The following is a 19,243-nucleotide window of genomic DNA, read 5'->3' on the forward strand; positions in this document are numbered from 1 at the left end:
AGAGTAAGCATCTTAACCATACAGTCATGCCTTCACTTTGATCATAAACCTATTCAATAATGACTGGACTAGAACTAGACAACAACTTCACTTGCTTCAGGTTATCTAACTAAAACAAATAAACAAAGGAAACCCACTTCTTTAATAAACATTAATCCATAACCTACAAACATAGTCAAACAGATAAGAAGTCACCTTGCTCAAATAAACTAACATCATATACATCACTAGTTCTTATTTTACTGAACCCTAGGAGTGAAACACAAAGTACAGGAGCAGGATCTCCAGACAAATTTTGCTACCAGATGATCTTTTGTTTATCTTTTGTATATAAGATGTTTCAGCTGCTTTCTGAAGTTGACAGAATTTGGGTTTAATATTTGATATTGATCTTAGCCATAAGGCTGTAGTTTTGATTTTGTATCTACTTCATCCACAGAATCACGTGACCACTGAAAGTACATTGCTACTCTAGCTTCAGCTACAGAGTGAGTATGGATGTATGTATGTATGTATGTATGAATGAATGAATTAATTAATTATAACTTTTCCAAGAAGAGGACTGTGACAGCCTTCAAGCTTTCATCAGACTGTCCGACAAAGGCTATCAAGATGAAACGGAGTCACTGTCATCACTTTGCTTATAAAAGTTGAACATGTACTCTACAAAAAGTATTGAGTAACCCTTCAGTTTAATGTTAAATTTGTATTATTATAACTCGACATAAAAACAAATAGTATACGTATGTCAATATACATTTCTATATTTGTATGCATGTTTGTATTTAAGTATGTATTATGTATGCATGCAGCACTAATTTTACAGTTGAATGGCTAGCATGTAAAAAGATCACCTGCTAATGACAAAGTAACATATATTTCAATACAAATGTATAAATCTAAAGAATCACTTAGTTGTATACAGGTCAATGAGTATAACAAACTATTTCTAGACATTGTGTATAATATATTAAAGCTATGATACATCGCAACATAGTGCAGTGCTCCAGAAAGAAAAAAACTATAGATTCTACAGAAATCTTTGCAAAGGAAATGGAAGTAGGTTCAAGACATTTTGTAGCTTATGCCAATAAAAAAAAAATAAACAAAAATAAACTAAGGAATAAAAAAATGTTTCCCAAAACAAGTTGTATTAAAGAAATATCTTATGGTTCCTAGAAACTAAAATTTGTCATGAAATCTCAAGAAATTTTAGAAGTTAAAATATTTGTTGAACATTAAATTCTGTTAAATCATTCCAGAATGTTTTGATTTTTGTGTGTTGAAGATGAGTGAAAAAGCAGAATCATTAAAATTATGAGCTATTTGAAAATAATTCCTCTGAAACAGTGAATTATTATATTCATTATAATCGTTATCATTTAATGACCATGTTCTATATTGACATAGGTTGGACTGTTTGACAGGATCTGATGGACCCAAAGACTGCATTATGTTCCAGTATCTACTTTGGCATGGTCTCAATGGCTGGACGCCTTTCTTAAAGTCAATCACTTTACAGCATATATTCGGTGCTTTTTTTTTTTGTGTGTGCTTCCAGCACTAGTGAAGCCACCATGCAGCTTACCAGACTACAAACCCCATGGGAAGGTTAAATTTATGCTAGGAGATGAAGACTAAAGAAGAGTAAAGTATGGGAGAAAAGGACCAGAGTAGAATAGGTTTCTTACTGTAAAGGAACTACATGACATTTTAGAAGAGATGGTGGGTGTGGAACTGGGAAGGGATAAAGATATAGTAGTGATGAGGTGTGAAGGTGGATCTCTTAAAATATTAATTTTGAAAAGAAATGACAAGTGGATAAGATACTAAGACCTCAAGAGTAATTTTTAGATAGACATTGATGATTCTGCTGCTAATATGATTGACATTTGTGTCTGGCAGAGATGCACTTTTGTCATGGATGAAAGCTTATCCCTTTGGAGACTGCTGGAAATAACAAATTAAAAGAAATATATACCTTGACAGGTACTCTAACGGCAAAGACGACAGGTAAGGTACATTCATAGAGTGGTGACATGATATTATCACTAAATAGAAGAAAGATACTATTGTGTAATAGTGCAATAGTATTGCTATTTATTGGAGGCAAAGGTACTCCCAGAATAGAGGGAAGAAACTTTTTGAAACTGTGACACTGAAATGTAGAAAATGCACAAAATATATTTCAAGAAATGCTATAAGAGTGAAAATATGGAGACTGTTGGGTAAATAAATTGTAAAGCTTACTGAACATAAATGAAGTGTAGCGGGTAAATAAATGGTTAAGTTGAACAAAGGTGGGAGTCACTATCTGGGTTGAACTATGGGTAAAATGATTGGATTGAACTGAGACTAAATAGCTGTGTTGAATTATGAGAAGGCTGAAGTAAATGGCTATGCTCTACAGTAGGAGTAGACGGTTGGATGATGAAGATGAATTGTAGAGGAGAATGACTGAGGATGAAGAAGTGACAAAGGTTAATTAGGAAGTAGATCAAGCTAAAATAAGAAATTTTAAGAGTAAGGGTAAACAAGGAATGAAATGTTGGTTGGTTGACGGGTTGGTGTGTTATAAAAAATATATAAGCAAGGAAATGGTCAAATGTTGCAGAGAATTTTGTCAAAAGTTCAGTATACTTCTTTTACTTGTTTGAAGAAATGATCAAATGAATTGGGGAGAAAAAAATGTTTGAGCGAAAAAAAAAGATGAGACATGAAAAAATACACCATGCAATGATAAAGCAATTTGATGACGTCAGGGAAATTTATGTCATGAAACTTTAAATCAAAATATTAAAAAAAAACACTTTTTTTTAATTAGTAACATGTCAGCTCATATTACTAATAGTTTTAAAAGCACTCTTTGAGTTCAACGTCTTTGAATTCATTATCATTAGATTTTGCTGGCTTGTACAACTGCTGTACTCAATGATCTATTTTGTACATACATATATAGCACACAAAACATGGTGTAGAGTCTATTCATATATTTGTCCAACCTGAGGTCTTGGGCATTACTTGGGTTTCACATTAGCAATCTTACAAATTGCAGATATAAATACCACAGTACGTAAAACTTAAGTATTGACCAAAACCTCAGAATAATATGTAATTATTTTTATTGTTTTAGGTTTTTAATTTTTAATTTGTTTAAAACATGACCTCTGACATAAGGTGTCAATGTCTCTGAACCATTACCATAACCCAATGCTTATGAAGCAGTAAGAAATTAAAGAAGATTTTGGTGTAGCCAAACCAAGATAAGAGAGTTCCTTGTTTATCAGGTGACAAAAGGAGGATGACCTACCTGGCCAATGGTAGGAATCCCATTACGGATAAGATCCTTGATCCTCTTACGGTAAGGGATTGATGGTAACACTTCATCCGACATCAGTAAACATGGTAACAATGTAGATAAACGATCAAATAAATTCAAATTTGGTTGGATTTTTGAGAAAATAATTTAAGAACAGTAATGATTTAGTTATTTTTTTGAGAGTGTAAAGTTTGGAGTGAAGAATTTGATTGATTTTTTTTTTTTGATTTTTATATATTGAAAATTGAGAGAGATAAATATTGGCTGAAAAAAATATTGAATCAGTAACATTTTTGTTTTTTTAAATATGCTTTTAAGGAAGAAATAAATATATACATTACAGCATGGAATACACGTTAGCCATTCAAAAATGCTTTACAAAAGCTGTTAACTTTACATAAACATTTACTACTTGTTGTCAGAACATTGCACCAAATGATGAATGTTTAAGTTAACTGCTCAGTTTTTTGTGTTTTTGAATGACTAAAATATGTCTTCCATGGTGTAATTGTTTTAGTTTCAACACAGTCTCAGACCAAGTCACTTGCTAGGCAAGTATACTCCTGAAAAAAGTAAATAAGTATATATTATAGCGTAAAAAAAAATCTTACAGGGAGGGTGGGTAAGGAGAAATTTAACTAAAGAAAATGAAGGTATTGAATTAGAAATATATTGATTATAAATAAAAATTCTAAAACTAACTAGAAAATTAAAAGCCTCTAAGAAGTTTCACTCATTAATCTATGTCATTTATTCTATTGTTATACTACAATAATTATTGTAGTTTGTTTTCCTCCCTTTGCAGACAGTGTCATCTCACTACTCATCTCACACTCATCTATCCTTCTCCTCCCACTCCTCTATTTCTGTCAATTAGGTCCCATAAAATATTTTTCTTTTATCTTTCTTCTCCACAGTGGTTGTAGTATATAATTGCTGCTTTGCCTATATTTTTCCACTCTTCACTAATACTGCCTCTGTCCTCTGAGTCTATGAGTAAAAAAAGTCAAAAAGGTCTATGCCTACTGCCATTCCAAATTAGACCAATTATTAAACAAAAAAAGTTGAAATTCAATCTGTGAAATAATTCTGATAGTAAAAGGTAGATATTAAAACTCAGATGACACAGGATAATATAGAATTCTTCATCTTCATATAGTAGTAGTAGTAGTTTAACTCTTGCTACCAACTTGTCTGTGAATGTCCCTGGTCCTATGATACAGACTTATTTATTATTTTAAAGTGAGGCAAGTTAAAACATCCTGCTAAAATTCTAAGTTATGTTCCAAACACTAACTTTATAATGACCAAGTTATTTTGACTAAATTCTTCATTATTTTCAAAATTAATTGAAATAAACAGGAAATATAGCAACGCAGGGGATTAAAGTGTGGATACATTTATCTTCTCAAGGTCCACAGGAGGATTTCAGCTCAGTGCTGTAAGCTAATGGAACATTTAATAGTTAAATATGATTCATACACTGCTTTCAATAAGTAGTAAAGTGTATTTCACTATAGTTACTATTTACAGCTATGTAGACAAAGTTAGTAGAGTTAAGTGCCATTGGCAGTGATATAGTGCAGGTACAAGTGGTGGATGGTGGAATAGAAAGTGCTGGTGCTTTAGTTAGTAGCCAGCACATTATCAACCTAACAAGCTCTGATAATCACTTTAACTCGGACACTGAGTAGTTGTAGTAAAACACTTTAATCTTACATGTGGTCAAAGTGTTCTCAGTGCACATCAAGAATCCATCACAGTTCCACCATGCCGGTCTATGCCAACATTCAAGCAGTAACAGAGGATATTAGTAAACTAATGACTATTAATGTTAGTACACTACTGATTAGCTTCTAATATGATTGTGTTCTAATTAAAGCAGCATATCACATTTATTTTACTCAATTTCTTTGCACTTTATTTGTTAAAATATTCAAGCAACAACAAAATCTTTTTGCTGACAAGACAACAATATCAGGAACAACATGCTTTTACAAATTTAGTCATCATTACAAAGAATACAACTATGAAGTAGTGAGGTAATATTTCAATAGAAATCAACTAAACCTTTGGTTACCACACATATTTCTATAAAATACATACACTAAATTTGCCATGTTTACAAATGTTTACAAATTCAGTATATTTTTCTTTTGCTTCTCTTATTACTTTTTCTTCATCTGAAACACTAAATTCTGTTCTGTTCCTTCCATTTGCAAATCTCTATTTCCTTTGTAAACTTCTTCCATTATTATTTTTTTCGCTTTGTATTTTTTGCACCTTTTTCAGTTATGTTTTACTTGTTGGACACTATGTGTTATTTGTTTGTTTGTTTCATCTTTCCTTCACAACTTTGTTATATTTGCATGATTTTCACACACAGCAAAAAAAAAAAAAAAATAAAGATTGTTGATACAAAAGAACCTTTGAAAACCACTGAAAGCTGAAGTTGAACAGAAATTGGATTTTTCCTTAATGTAATTGCAAGACCTATAAATAGCACAAATAACCAGTTTACTGTTCTGCCATTTGTCTTTTATCATGTATCTTCATCCTGCTAGATTTGACCTATTCTTTATCTCATACACATAACATAACTAACGCAACAAATAAACCCATTATAAAAACTATTACATTATTTCCTCTGGAGGTTACTGTGTGTTCTGTTAGATGGCGAAGCAACAGTAAAAGTGTGATGATAATGGCAAACAACCTCCAATATAACTTAATCTATATGTCCTTCATAAAATAGTAAATATCAAAGTTCATGTCTCAATAACACTACGGAATAAGCTAAACTGAAATTTCTAATTAAAGAACATAATTTAGATTTTATATTAATCCTGCAATTTTTCTGAATGTTAATTGCAAACATTGTCGTTTTTATAACCATTATCATCATCATTTAATCCCTATGTCCCATGCTGTCATGGGCTTGACTGCTTGACAGGACCTAATGGTCCCAAAACCTGCATTGTGCTTCAGTGTCTGCTTTGGCGTGGTTTCTATGGCCAGATGCCCTTTCTAATACCAACCACTTACATATATTGGATGCTTTTTTCCATGCCACCAACACTATGGATACCACCACACAATCTGCATGACTACGAACCTCAAAGCAGTAACTTTATGCCAGAAGATGAGGGGTGAAATATATTTTCTTTTTCTTCTTTTTTTTGTCTTATGAAATCTTTCTGAGAAAACAATGAACCATTGAGTGTTGCGTATGTTTCTTGCAACGACCAAAACAACTCTTTAAAAATTGCCTGACTTTGATGTTTTAAAATACTGAAATTATATTTTAGATTATGTTTTACCTTTAGAAGAATCTTGTTCATTAGATCATGTGGCGATGGACATGGGGCATTGTCATCATGAATGTAAAGATTATCTGTTTGACAGCAGTTAAAGAATTATTATCATTATGATATATAGAAAGAGAAATTAACAAACTGGATAAGCAAAAAAGTAATTAAATCAAAAGTAAGAAAAAGAATTCTAAAACTGTAATGGCCTGAGATTCTTTATTGTTGGGACACCACTAAAAGTTTCATCTTCATGTAATGATTACCGAAAAAAAAAAGGACAATGGAATGGTTTCTTCTTGTCACAATTTAGCACAATAAGCAAAAATAAGACTTATTAATTGTATATTTTCCTGCAATTCATCAGACACCTACCATATTCTGAGCGCCTTGTTTCCCTGGGCATGGATTCACTGAAGCTCCGGCGTCTGGCGACGGACTTGGTAAACACCCACAAGGTTATCAACCACCTCACCAACAACAACACTGAACACCTTTTTGATTTCCATGTGTCTAACACACGTGGACATGCCTACAAAGTCAGAAAACAGCACAGCTCCCATGACTTTCGGAAAGATTTTTTCACGCTCAGGGTTGCTGAAGCGTGGAATAAACTGCCTGCATCAGTTGTTGACTGCCATGACACTGCATCCTTTAAGGCCCTCATGCTTCCCGAAATCCGTCGAAACTACACCTGATTATATATACACTTTAGATGAGTTGTAGTGCACCTGAGCACTGTACACAATTATTATTATTATTTAAAAATTACACTTCATGCTGTACTGAACATCAAACTAGTTTTTTGATAGTTCAAGTAGCATATTAGTTTTTTTATGAGCAGGGGTTGCTTGCTCCTACTTTCAATGAGGACTTGTTATCTACATAGTTCCTGTTTGAAGTTAGCTGGGCTGGACCTTTCTCATAGAATCAAGAACCAGAGACAATTCTGGTACAAAGCAGTTCCAGCTGGAACTGAAATGCTCTTGTTGTAAACCTTGCAAACAAACAGAACATTGCTGGGTCATTGGGGACATTAAAAAGAGTCACTCTCTTAAGTACCAAAAAAAAAAAAAATTCACATGTAAGATTCCTAACTCTTCATAATAACTTTTTTCAATAATAGAGGTCAGGGTAACTATGAGGGGCTGGTTATTCATTGGTGGATATTGTTTCTAATATAAGCAACAAAACCTCTATAAACAAGTATCACTCTCACCAAGATTAGAATTCCTATGCAGGACAAAAGATATAAATCTTAATATCCACATACCAGAGGTCTGGCAACAGGAAATTTAGTCCATGCAAGCTAGGCACAAATCCTGAAATTTGAGAGAAGAGGATAATTGGTTATATACACTTCAGTACTTGACTTGTACTAAGCTTTTCCCCACCAAGGTTGATAAAAAGTTTATTCTCGGTGGGATTTGAACTCAAAATATAAAGGGCCATAACTAAATACTGCAAGGCATTTAGTCTGATTCTCAAGTGATTTTGTGAATCATTGACCAACAGATCATGTGAGGAGATTGAGGAGAAGAATCTGGAAGAAGGAGGGGGTGGAAGAGGATGGGAAAGAGGCAGATTGTAAGATGAAGGGAGGAGAAGAAAGAAAGAGGAGAAAAGAGATGGAGAATGAAGAGAATGAAGACGGGAAGAAAGATGAACAAAAAGAAGATGAAATGAAGAAGAAGTAGAAGAATGCAATGCCATAGGACAGGAAGAAGTAAAGTAGAATAAAATACAATACATTATAATATATTAGTTGCTTGTTGAAAACAAGTTTGGCAAAAGGATACTTCCAAGAATGGTTTTTATTTGATGTGCCATGACTTTCTGTTGTGTGAGGGAACAGTGATTCTCAATAGACAAGATTACTGGGTAACTGAAACAGAGATATAACAGGATTAATTATGCCAGTAGATTAACTGATTTCACTTCACATTATATTGGATTTACATGGATTATTAAAATACTAATGGTTGTTACTGTTGCATAACCACCAGGTTGGTTTTGATTATGCAAGTCTTTGCTCAAATGCTTGAAGGCACATTGGTCTAGAGCAATGTTTCTCAACCATTTTTTGGCCTATGGACCCCTTTGATTCCCATTTTACTCAGATGGACCCTTTTCACCATTTGATGTTTAAAAAATCATATCTTTTTATAATCAAATATCATTAGGAATTGTATTTTAAAAAAATATTAAAATATTTTGTGTATTGTAGAAATAAAACCAATTTATTGCAGATAAATTTGAAACAGAGAAAATTTTATATGTACTCCCAAGGGCCATGTGGACCTTAATTGAGAACCAGTAGCTTAGAGATTATGGTGTTGCACTCACAATCACAAGATCATGGTTTTGATTCCCACACTGGATGGCATGTTGTGTTTTTGCACCAGACAGTTAGTGAAATCCATTAAATATGTAATATATTTAGAAGAAATGTTGATAATTGGTACTCTGTACTGCTCATGGAATTTCTTGCTCACTTGTTCACTACTGCACACATCACATCCACAACCCACTGACACACTGATTGGGGTTTAACACAGGATTTGTGCATGCATGCGTGTGTGTGTATATATATATATATATATATACATACATACACATATAGATATATATATATAGATAGATAGATATAAATATATATATATAGAGAGAGAGATGTGTATGGAGGTGCATGGCTTAGTGGTTAAGGTGTTGGACTCATGATCATAAGATTGTGGTTTCGATTCCTGGACAGAGTGATGTGTTGTGTTCTTGAGCAAAACACTTCATTTTATTTTCTTTCAGTCCACCCAGCTGGTAAAAATGAGTAATTTTGCAACACACTAGTGTCCCATCCAAAGAGGAATATATATATACATGTGCCAGGGAAATCAGGGACTCATAAGGATTATGTATTAATGTGGACTAACCTTATACACACACACACACACACAAACATGTATATGCATGTGTGTGGATGCACAATTACAAATATACTTGTGCACATAAACACACACACACACACGTTTGTGTTTAGCATTCAATTGACTGGTAAAAACCTAAAATGAATGACCTCAGTTTCATTATTTGATTTTCCCCACCTTTTTTAATTAACATGTCTCTAATAGCAACCAAACACAGAGGTTCACATTCTTCTCTCATCCCCAAATGTTCATAACATTCTAAACAAGTGAAATTGCAAATAAAAACGTCAACTCTTGTTCAAAATAGACATTTCTATGACTCACGGAGAAGTTTTGAAGGAATATTCTTTAATGGCAATTAGAACTTTATCCAGTTGAATCTTCGAGGTAAGTGTATGTCCATGATAAATAACTGGTTCATCATCATTTCCATCCCAACAATCCACTGCATGGGTTAAAAAAATTAAATAAAAACAATAAATAAAATTAAAAAAACAAGACATAAAAATGGTAAGATATGGTAATATGATTATCGCTAAACATTACAGGATTTTAACATATAATTCACACACACACACAAGTTAGTAGTTCACATAACTGAAAAGATGCACACTCTAAAACATTAGAGCAGTAATATTTAGAAGTTGTCTGTTATGGTTGATCAGAGAGTAACCATCAGTTTCACACCTATAAAGCACTTAGCTGTATAGGTGACTCATGAGACTTGTTGGCTGGAGATACATAACCTCTCTACAACTGGGGGGAGGAATTCTTCCCTCCACTTATGTATTTCTGGCCAATCAAATGTTTTATAGGTGCAAAACCAATTGTCACTCTCTGATCAGCCATAACAAACAGCCTCTATCTATATCTATCTGTCTGTGTGTGTGTCAGTGCACTACCCCACTCTAAGAATTGAACACACAACCTTATGAGAATAAGCTGAACATTCTAACCATCAGGCCATGCATCTTCATACCAAGATGGAATTTATCATTTACTTGTTTCAGTCACAGGACTGTGGCCATGCTGGGGCATTGCCTTGAAGTCCTTAATCTAACAAATCAGCCCCAGGACTTATTTTAAAATCTGATTGTTAGGTGTCTTTTGTCTTTTGTCGAAGAACTAAGTTATGGAGATATAAACAAACCAACACTGGTTGTCAACTGGTGGTGGTGATGGGATTAAAAAAATCCAAGACATACACACACACATTATAAATACATACATACATATATATATATATATATACATAGTTAATCCAAACATGAACAAAAAGAAAACACAACAACTCGAGGGCATGGAACAAGTATAGTGTTATTGGACGCTCAGGAAAGGAAAGAAGGAGGATTTAACGTTTCGAGTGGAGCTCTTCATCAGAAACATAGAAAAAGGAAAGGTCCAAGGAAGGGAATTCAGAGAAAGAAAATCGCTAACGATACACATGCGGTCACACACACACCCATATATATGACAGTCTTTCACACAGCTTTTGTTTACCAAATTCACCCACATGACCCTTATTGGCCTGGGGTTTATGATACAAGACACTTCCCTGAGGTAGCAGCATACAATATGACTGAACCCAAAACCACATGACTGCAAAGTGAGCAAGCATCTTAACCATATAACTATGTCTACACCCAGCAAAAGGCTGAAAAATAAATAAATAGAGAAAAGGTGAACTTACACTCAACACAGCGGCAACCTTTTTGTAAAGCTCTGATATAGGCCTCCACACTGCTTGGGCCATGGAGTTGATCTTCAAGCAAATAACTGGAAAAATAGAATTATATATCATCATCATCGTTTAACGTCTGCTTTCCATGCTAGCATGGGTTATATATACTGAATAACAGGTGAAGGAATAAACAAATCAATAATTTTTATTGAGAGCTAGATGATTTAGTTGGCAGAATTGTTAGCATACCAGGTAAAATAGTGACATTTCATCTGTCTTTATGATAGGAGTTCAAATTCTGCCATGGCTGACTTTGCCTTTAGGAGATAATAAAATAAGTACCTGTTGAACATCAAGAAAACCCATCACCAAAGACATTCCAGTTGACACCAATCAGTCCTATTGTATATCTAGGGTTATATTTTCCACTGTAACCTTCTTTCTTTTTAAGACATTGATGTGTAATTTGAAGGAAATTTGGTCGAGGTTTCTAGCTGGTTGAATGGCTATGTAGTGGTGTTCTCATTGGTTGATCAAAGTATAGTAAGAAATGGTAACAGAAATAACTTAAAATCTGATTTTTCTTTTATTTCTTCTTTTGCTGTTTTTTCCAGCATACAAGATGAATGTTTCAGTCTAAAATTTACAACTGCAAAAGGTAGGTCAACTCATGCACCAAGATGACTATGGAAGCTCAAAAATTCCATGTGAAATGCAGAAGAATTTGGAACAATAGTAATGATGTTTGAATGCTTACATTACATGTTTACATTATATACTTACTTGATTCAGTCATTATACCGTGGCCATGTCCCACATTGAAGAATTTTTAATCAAGTGAATCACACCCAGTACTTATTTATTTCAAGCCTGGTACTTATTCCATTGGCCTCTTTTGCCAAACTGCTAAGTTACAGCGATGTAGACACACCGACACCTGTTGTCAAGCAGTGGTGGCGGACAAACACAGACACAAAGACAAACACATGCATGCACACCACACACGTTTAGGATTTGTTTTTTATTTGGTCTCCATTTACCAAATCCACTCACAAGGATTTGGTCAGCTCAAGGCTATAGTAAAAAACATTTGTCAAAGGTACCATGTAGTGAGACTGAACTCAGAACCATATGGTTGGGAAGCAAGCATCTTACCACATAACCACACCTGCACCTATGCTGACTTGTATGCCAGAAAATATGGTACTTCTTTTAGTCACTGAACTGCAGACATGCTCAGGCACCAATTTGAAGATTTGTATAACAGTTCAACTGAACTTTTATACAAAACATACTGGTCAGTGTTAATTCATGTAAAAACTTATAGTTTTTCTAGTCAGTCCAAGATTTGCAAACAGTTAAACTACTCTGTACTGATAAAGGCTAATAAGACTGAAACACCATATTATCAAAAATCGGATTCATTCCCCTCTATACTTTAATTATTTAATAAATTAATTTAAATTTCAAGGTTGTTACCTTTGCCTTTCATTACTGGACTTAATTAATCAATTAGGTTACTTTTGTTTTTCATCATTGAAAGTGTAAATTTAATTAAAATTTCCTAGTTTATTACACCAAGTATGTTAGTAACAAACTTTTTTTTTTTTTGCTTAATCAGAAGCAGGGGTAATGTTTCTGATCTTCCTCAGGGATGTGAGACTGACTGGATAGTTATTCTCAAACAGGAGGTCTAGCCCAAATGCTGAAGCCACACCCCCACCACCACTATCACCACGAGGGCCAGTTGATGGTGTGAAGCCAGTCAAAGGATTGTGTCTCTTATCCATGTAGGCCACAGCAAGATTTGAACCCTAAATGCAAACAAATGGAACTAATGCTGACGTTCTAATGATTCCACCAATCCACTGCCCTTGACTGGTACTTTATTTATTAACCCTGGCAGGATGAAAGGCAAGGTTGACTGAATGCAGGAATTGAACTCAAGATGCAGAGCTGGAATAACTATTACAAAGTGAGAGAGGCGAAAGGAGAGAAAGGATAACGGGAGGTAGGAGAGTAGGAGGGGAGGAGAGGGAAGAGGGAGAAGGAAGGAATATGGAGATGGGGAGGGGAGAAGGAAGAAGAGGGGAGGAGGCAGAGGAGGTTAATTATTTACTGATTTCAAATTCTGTCATGGATTTAGCTTTGTGAGAGAATAAAACCAGCCATAAAGACAGTTTGCAAATAGTTACGGGACTTTCTCTCCATACACACCTCTTTGCTATAATGAGATGGTTAAGTCTGAAGATGAGGAAATAGAAATTATAGTTTAATTGAGTAAATATTTAATGAAGTATTTGAATAGGTTGAACTGTACAATTTGATATCAACAACAAAATGGACATTATCACCCTGTAATTACACTGTAATTGTCCTCTCCATACTTGTTCTAATAAAAGAATTGTTGTGTCACAACTGTCTGTTAGTGTAAAATGACAAAGCAAGTTTTAAACACTCCAATTTCCTCGGCAATGACATGTAATACAATTAAAAAAAGAAATCAAACAAAAACAATGTTGTTGTTATTATTTTTACCGTTTAGCACTGGGTCAGCTCTGACTGAGAACTATTATCAAAGATATTTCCTTCAACACGTGTAGTGTTTCTATGATAGAAAGAGCATAGTGTATGTGTGGAGAAAGTCCCATAACCAGTTTAAAACCGTCTATGTAGGTAAGGAGCAAGTTAGCCTGCCATGTATCATCTCTCAAAGGGATATCTATGAGAGATCAACACTGAACCATTAGTTTCCAGCTCTCCATCATTTTCAACATTTTAAATCATGATGTATAAATAAACCAGGTCTGCTGTACAACATATCACTTCATGTCTTGGCATTATCCCACATCCATTCAGTACTAGACATTAGAGGGGAATCCTTAGACCTTTTGACTTGCAATAAGATTAGGTAACTCTATACAATGTTTTCTACTAGAGCCCTGGGCCAACCAAAGCCTTGTAAGTAGATTAGGTAGACAGAAACAGTAAGGCGGTGAACTGGCAGAAACGTTAGCATGCCAGGTGAAATGCTTAGCGGTATTTCACCTGCTGCTATATTATGAGTTCAAATTCCGCTGAGGTCAACTTTGCCTTTCATCCTTTCGGAGTCAATTAAATAAGTACCAGTTACGCCCTGGGGGTCGATATAATCGACTTAATCTGTTTGTCTGTCCTTGTTTGTCCCCTCTGTGTGTAGCCCCTTGTGGGCAGTAAAGAAATAAGAAACTGAAAGAAGCCCATCATAAATGAGTGTGTGTGTGTGTGTTAGTGTCTTCATGTTTTGATACCATGTAATAGTTGCAAACATGAGTCATAGTCATACAGTGTCCTTTATTTCTAATCTTTCATATAAACACATCTGGCCATGGAGAACTATTACCTTGCTTAGGAACAAGTGAGGGTTGGCAACAAGAAAGATATTCCGTTGAAGAAAATCTGTCTCAACAAATTCGATCTGACCCCAGCTAGTAAGGAAAAGTAGACACTAAAAAAAATGATCATGACGATGGGAGAACCACATAAATCTTACAACAGTCTGTGATGACTTTCAAGGTCCATGAACACTGCCCCCCCTCCATTTGCAAGGCTCACAGACTATCCTTCTTTCCACTCTTCTCACTCTCTATTTAGCACAAAAATAGAGTTAAACTGTAGTTTTTCAAAACTTACGTATTGTGGGAGGAGTTTATGAAATAATTAATCATTGGTTGCTTCATATCCTGATAAACCTGTAAACATGCAGGGTTAAATATGGACTGTTCTGGAGAGGCAAGAAACAACTGGAAGCCTGTAAAACAAAATGAATAAATAAAAATTTATGAAACAAAACTAATTTATTAGAAAATTGTATTTATTGACATTGTTTAACCCTTTAGCATTCACAATATTTTGTCAAAATGCTTGTTTATTTACATTGTTTTAAATTAATCTTGCATTGTCTTGCAGCTTTGAAAGTTCGATGAGCTTACTTAATTTTTAGAATGATAATGAGGGTTGGTGTGAGAGGCTAGATCTGACCAGTTTGAACATAAAAAAACGGAAGAATATTTTGGCTGGATATGGCCAGTTTAAATGCCAAAGGGTTAAGCAAAAATACACTGCCTTTATTTTTATTAATTTTGAAGATAATGAAGAATTTACTAAAATAACTCGTTATTGAGCTGTGTTTGAAACATAAATTAACATGAATATTTGATGGCAGGTTTTAATTGAGATCATTTTAAAACAGGAAGTTTAAATAATAGATCCAGGGTTAGTCTGAGGAAAACTGGGATAAAGAGTGACCTTAACATAAGGTCAACTCTGATTGAGCAGATCTTTATATGATCAATGATATTCCAGTCTTCAATGTTGGAAATCTTTCCTCATAAAGAAATCCCCTGCCTTAATATTTCAAGTCTCTGCTTTAAATATTCAAATCTCACATTTCTTGTAACATATTTACTTACCTTATTGTATATAGTGCTTAGGTGTACAACAACAACTTCACCTTAGGCTATTCTCTTTCTCTTTTACTTGTTTCAGTCATTTGACTGCGGCCATGCTGGAGCACTGCCTTTAATTGAGCAACTCGACCCCAGGACTTATTCTTTGTAAGCCCAGTACTTATTCTATCGGTCTCTTTTGCTGAACCGCTAAGTGATGGGGACATAAACACACCAGCATCGGTTGTCAAGCAATGCTAAGGGGACAAACACAGACACACAAACATACACGCACACACACACACATATATATATATACATATATACGATGGGCTTCTTTCAGTTTCCGTCTACCAAATCCACTCACAAGGCTTTGGTTGGCCCGAGGCTATAGAAGAAGACACTTACCCAAGGTGCCACACAGTGGGACTGAACCCAGAACCATGTGGTTGGTAAACAAGCTACTTACCACACAGCCACTCCTGCGCCTATTATAGAAGAAATTTGCCCAAGGTGCTGCAAAGTGAGATTGAACCCCAAACCACATAGCTGAGGAGTGAAATTCTTCACCTCACAACCATGCTTGCACCTATACATACAAAACTAGCACATAATCTATACTTACATACAATTTATGCAAGTACAAACACATACATCAATAAAATAAAAAAAATTATGAATGCATATATGCAAATAGATATATGCATGCTTGTGAATGTGCCTGTTAGTATGTATAAATTTATGTGCTGAAAAGTTCCTTGCTTTAAGGGTATTGTGAAAGGGCTGGTTGGAGGTCCAACCTTCTGAGTTCTTTTACAGGGCTTAGAAAAACAAAGGACAGCTGCAATAAGTGTGTGAATATACTATTACCTGAGACTATAGTAGAAGACACTTGCCCAAGGCATGCCATCCTCACTATTGGTGCACCCTCTGACTTACAGTGACACACTTATTTCAAAACTCCACTTTAGCATTATTAGTGCCCACCCAGAATATTCTGAAGCATCCCCAAACACCAAAGTCTACTGATCCTCCTGTATTTTCTTTGACCCCAAAGCCAGTAACTTTCAGTACACCCTCAAATGAATATAACTGCACATATGTACTCACATGCATGATATCACAGCAAATACAGCTTTGACAGACATTCAACTTTCAAACAATAACAACAACAGAAATAAATAACAATATAAGACAAAGAAAACAAACAAAAAAGCGATAGTAAGAAGATTGGGGAGATGGGGATAAGACGAATGAAGAGCTAGTGTGTCATAACATGTGCTGGATGTCGCTGTATGTGTCAAGATAAAATGACAGAAGATCTGTTGGTCCAAGTCACGACAAACTTGGTTCATGTAGGTGAATGGTACTTAGTTATCTCTATTATCAAAAACAAAAGTGAAAGGTCAAGTTATTGTTATTGTTGTAATTGTTGAATTCCAGGTACATCTAGACATTATTTAAAAACATTTCCTAGACCCCCTAAGGACTCATAAGTTTGGATATCAGTTTTCATGGTGTATAAATGACTGAGATCACAGCATTTTCAGAACAGAAGGGTGGTCTGTTGCAGGATTCTTGATTTAGTAGCAACCATCAATCAAAGCTATTTCCAGCATTTTTCAAGGTACAGGTCATCCAGGACAATATTTTTTAATGTCATTTTTTCTTTTCTTTTTCTTTTTTTGTTTGAAGACAGGTGCAGGCATAGCTGTGTGGTAAGAAGCTTGCAATTTTGCAACCATGTGGTTGCCAAGCAACTTCTAAACCACACAACCATGCTGGCTAAGAATTTAAAAAAAAATGATTTTATGGCTTAGTCAGGAGAGAAAATACAACAGCCAAGCTCTTTTTCATGGGCCCCATAACTTAACCAATTTTCCTCAGACAGGAGACCTGGTACAAATGCTTGCAGCAGAAAGAACTCCACTAAAGGCACCCAAGGATCAGAAGATAGTGGTGTTAAACAGGAGAATGAATCAAGTCTATCACTCAAGAACAAGACACTCCTTTGATGGGTTTCTGTATAGTTTCCATCAACTAAATTTTACTCAAAAGATCTTGGTTGACCAGGGATTACAACAGAGGACATCTGCCCAAGATGCTGTACAGCAGAAAAGAACTCAAAACCAGATAATTGTGCAGTAAACTTATTCACCACATGACCACACCTGCAAGCACTGAACTGGAACGGTATTGATATCTCATCCATCCATTTAACCCTTTAGCATTCAAATTGTTCAGTCAAATGTAATGATTATTTACTCTTTACTCTTTTTACTCTTTTACTTGTTTCAGTCATGTGACTGTGGCCATGCTGGAGCACCACCTTTAATCAAGTAAATCGACCCCAGGACTTATTCTTTGTAAGCCTAGTACTTATTCTTGTTAGAAATAGCAACTAAATCTCATTCATGTCACATCAACCATCTAAAATATAAAGGACACATAAGATAGGTTTATTTGTACCGTGCACCTTATAAAGAGTAAGTTTCAATGGACTTGCAAATTAGATAGACAAAATTATTTCAAATTCAAAGTTTCATTTTTCTTGCAAGCTAGTGTGATTTAACATGATGGATCAAAAGATTAGAATACTTACCTAGTAAGCTTAGTCTTATTTGCTGTTTAAAGCAAGGATCTGGTTCAAACTTTTTAATCCATTCTTTACACATATCTTCAGTGACAGTTTTCTCCTGTAATGAAAGTTGTATATATGTAACTACTCTAGTTAATGTAATGAAATTTATACATTAATGTAATGCAGTGCATAAATATATACCTAGACAGGTTAATGTAATGAAAGCTGTAACACACAGAAGATATAAAGCAAAACTAAATACATAAACTCAATACTTCAAATGCATTGATCCTAAGCTTCCTTATCTAGAGCTGTAGTACGTCTCATTATGAAGAGTTGCAATAAGAACTCTCTTGTATATAGAGTAATAATAAGTGACAATACATAGGGTTCCAATAGCTCTCTTTTTGTAGAGTTTTAGGATGGATATTCACAATTGTGAAGCTGGGAAGACCACTATCCAAGGAAATACTCAATACATAGATATGTAGAGCTGAAGAAGGCTTATTTGTAGTTGCCCAATGATGATCTTTGAATGAAATTTGTAGAATTGTAGTAAGTCTCTTTATGCAGAGTTGCACTAAGAACACTTATGCAAAGTTGTAGTATACCAGGTACAGGCATGACTGTATGATTTGATGGAATTTTCCATCTACTCCCAGCTTGTCAAGCAACTATAGGAAGACTCTATCATTGCTTCATATAGTTGGGGTAGGTTGTTTATCACTTAACTTGGCCTTAATTTAGTCTAGCTGTTACCATTCTGTTTGTCTTTATTTTTATTTTTTTCATCAGAAACATTGTACCTAATATTATATTATCTAATGTCTCTAGGTTTAATGGTTCAAACTAGAACTGGGCTAAACATGTTATTATGTAGAGATTCCTTTCATCATCATCATCATCGTTTGTACACTCAATTCATTTGACCCGTCTCCTCAAAATTGCAGGCCTTGTGTCAAAATTTGAAATCGTTATTATTATTATTATTATGATTATGATTAAG

At 34.7% G+C, this 19,243-nt stretch overlaps 1 protein-coding gene across 4 annotated transcripts in view; it reads right to left on the bottom strand.

Annotated features, from left to right (window-relative positions):
* The window catches only part of LOC115218529 (1-phosphatidylinositol 4,5-bisphosphate phosphodiesterase delta-1), a 154,740-nt gene that overhangs the window by 32,221 nt on the left and 103,276 nt on the right, over positions 1-19,243 (bottom strand). For 3 of the 4 annotated variants that reach the window (XM_029788399.2, XM_029788398.2, XM_036508374.1), the window contains 7 exons: positions 18,259-18,352; positions 14,902-15,019; positions 11,239-11,324; positions 9,873-9,993; positions 8,427-8,512; positions 6,640-6,713; positions 3,311-3,394 (listed from right to left, as the gene is read on the bottom strand). In XM_029788399.2, coding sequence (XP_029644259.1) covers positions 3,311-3,394; positions 6,640-6,713; positions 8,427-8,512; positions 9,873-9,993; positions 11,239-11,324; positions 14,902-15,019; positions 18,259-18,352 — 663 coding nt within the window. The remainder of the gene's footprint in view (positions 1-3,310; positions 3,395-6,639; positions 6,714-8,426; positions 8,513-9,872; positions 9,994-11,238; positions 11,325-14,901; positions 15,020-18,258; positions 18,353-19,243) is intronic. The other variant, XM_029788400.2, reaches the window with a different exon arrangement.

This window comes from Octopus sinensis, linkage group LG13 (genome assembly GCF_006345805.1).
Source record: "Octopus sinensis linkage group LG13, ASM634580v1, whole genome shotgun sequence".
Classification (NCBI taxonomy): domain Eukaryota; kingdom Metazoa; phylum Mollusca; class Cephalopoda; order Octopoda; family Octopodidae; genus Octopus; species Octopus sinensis.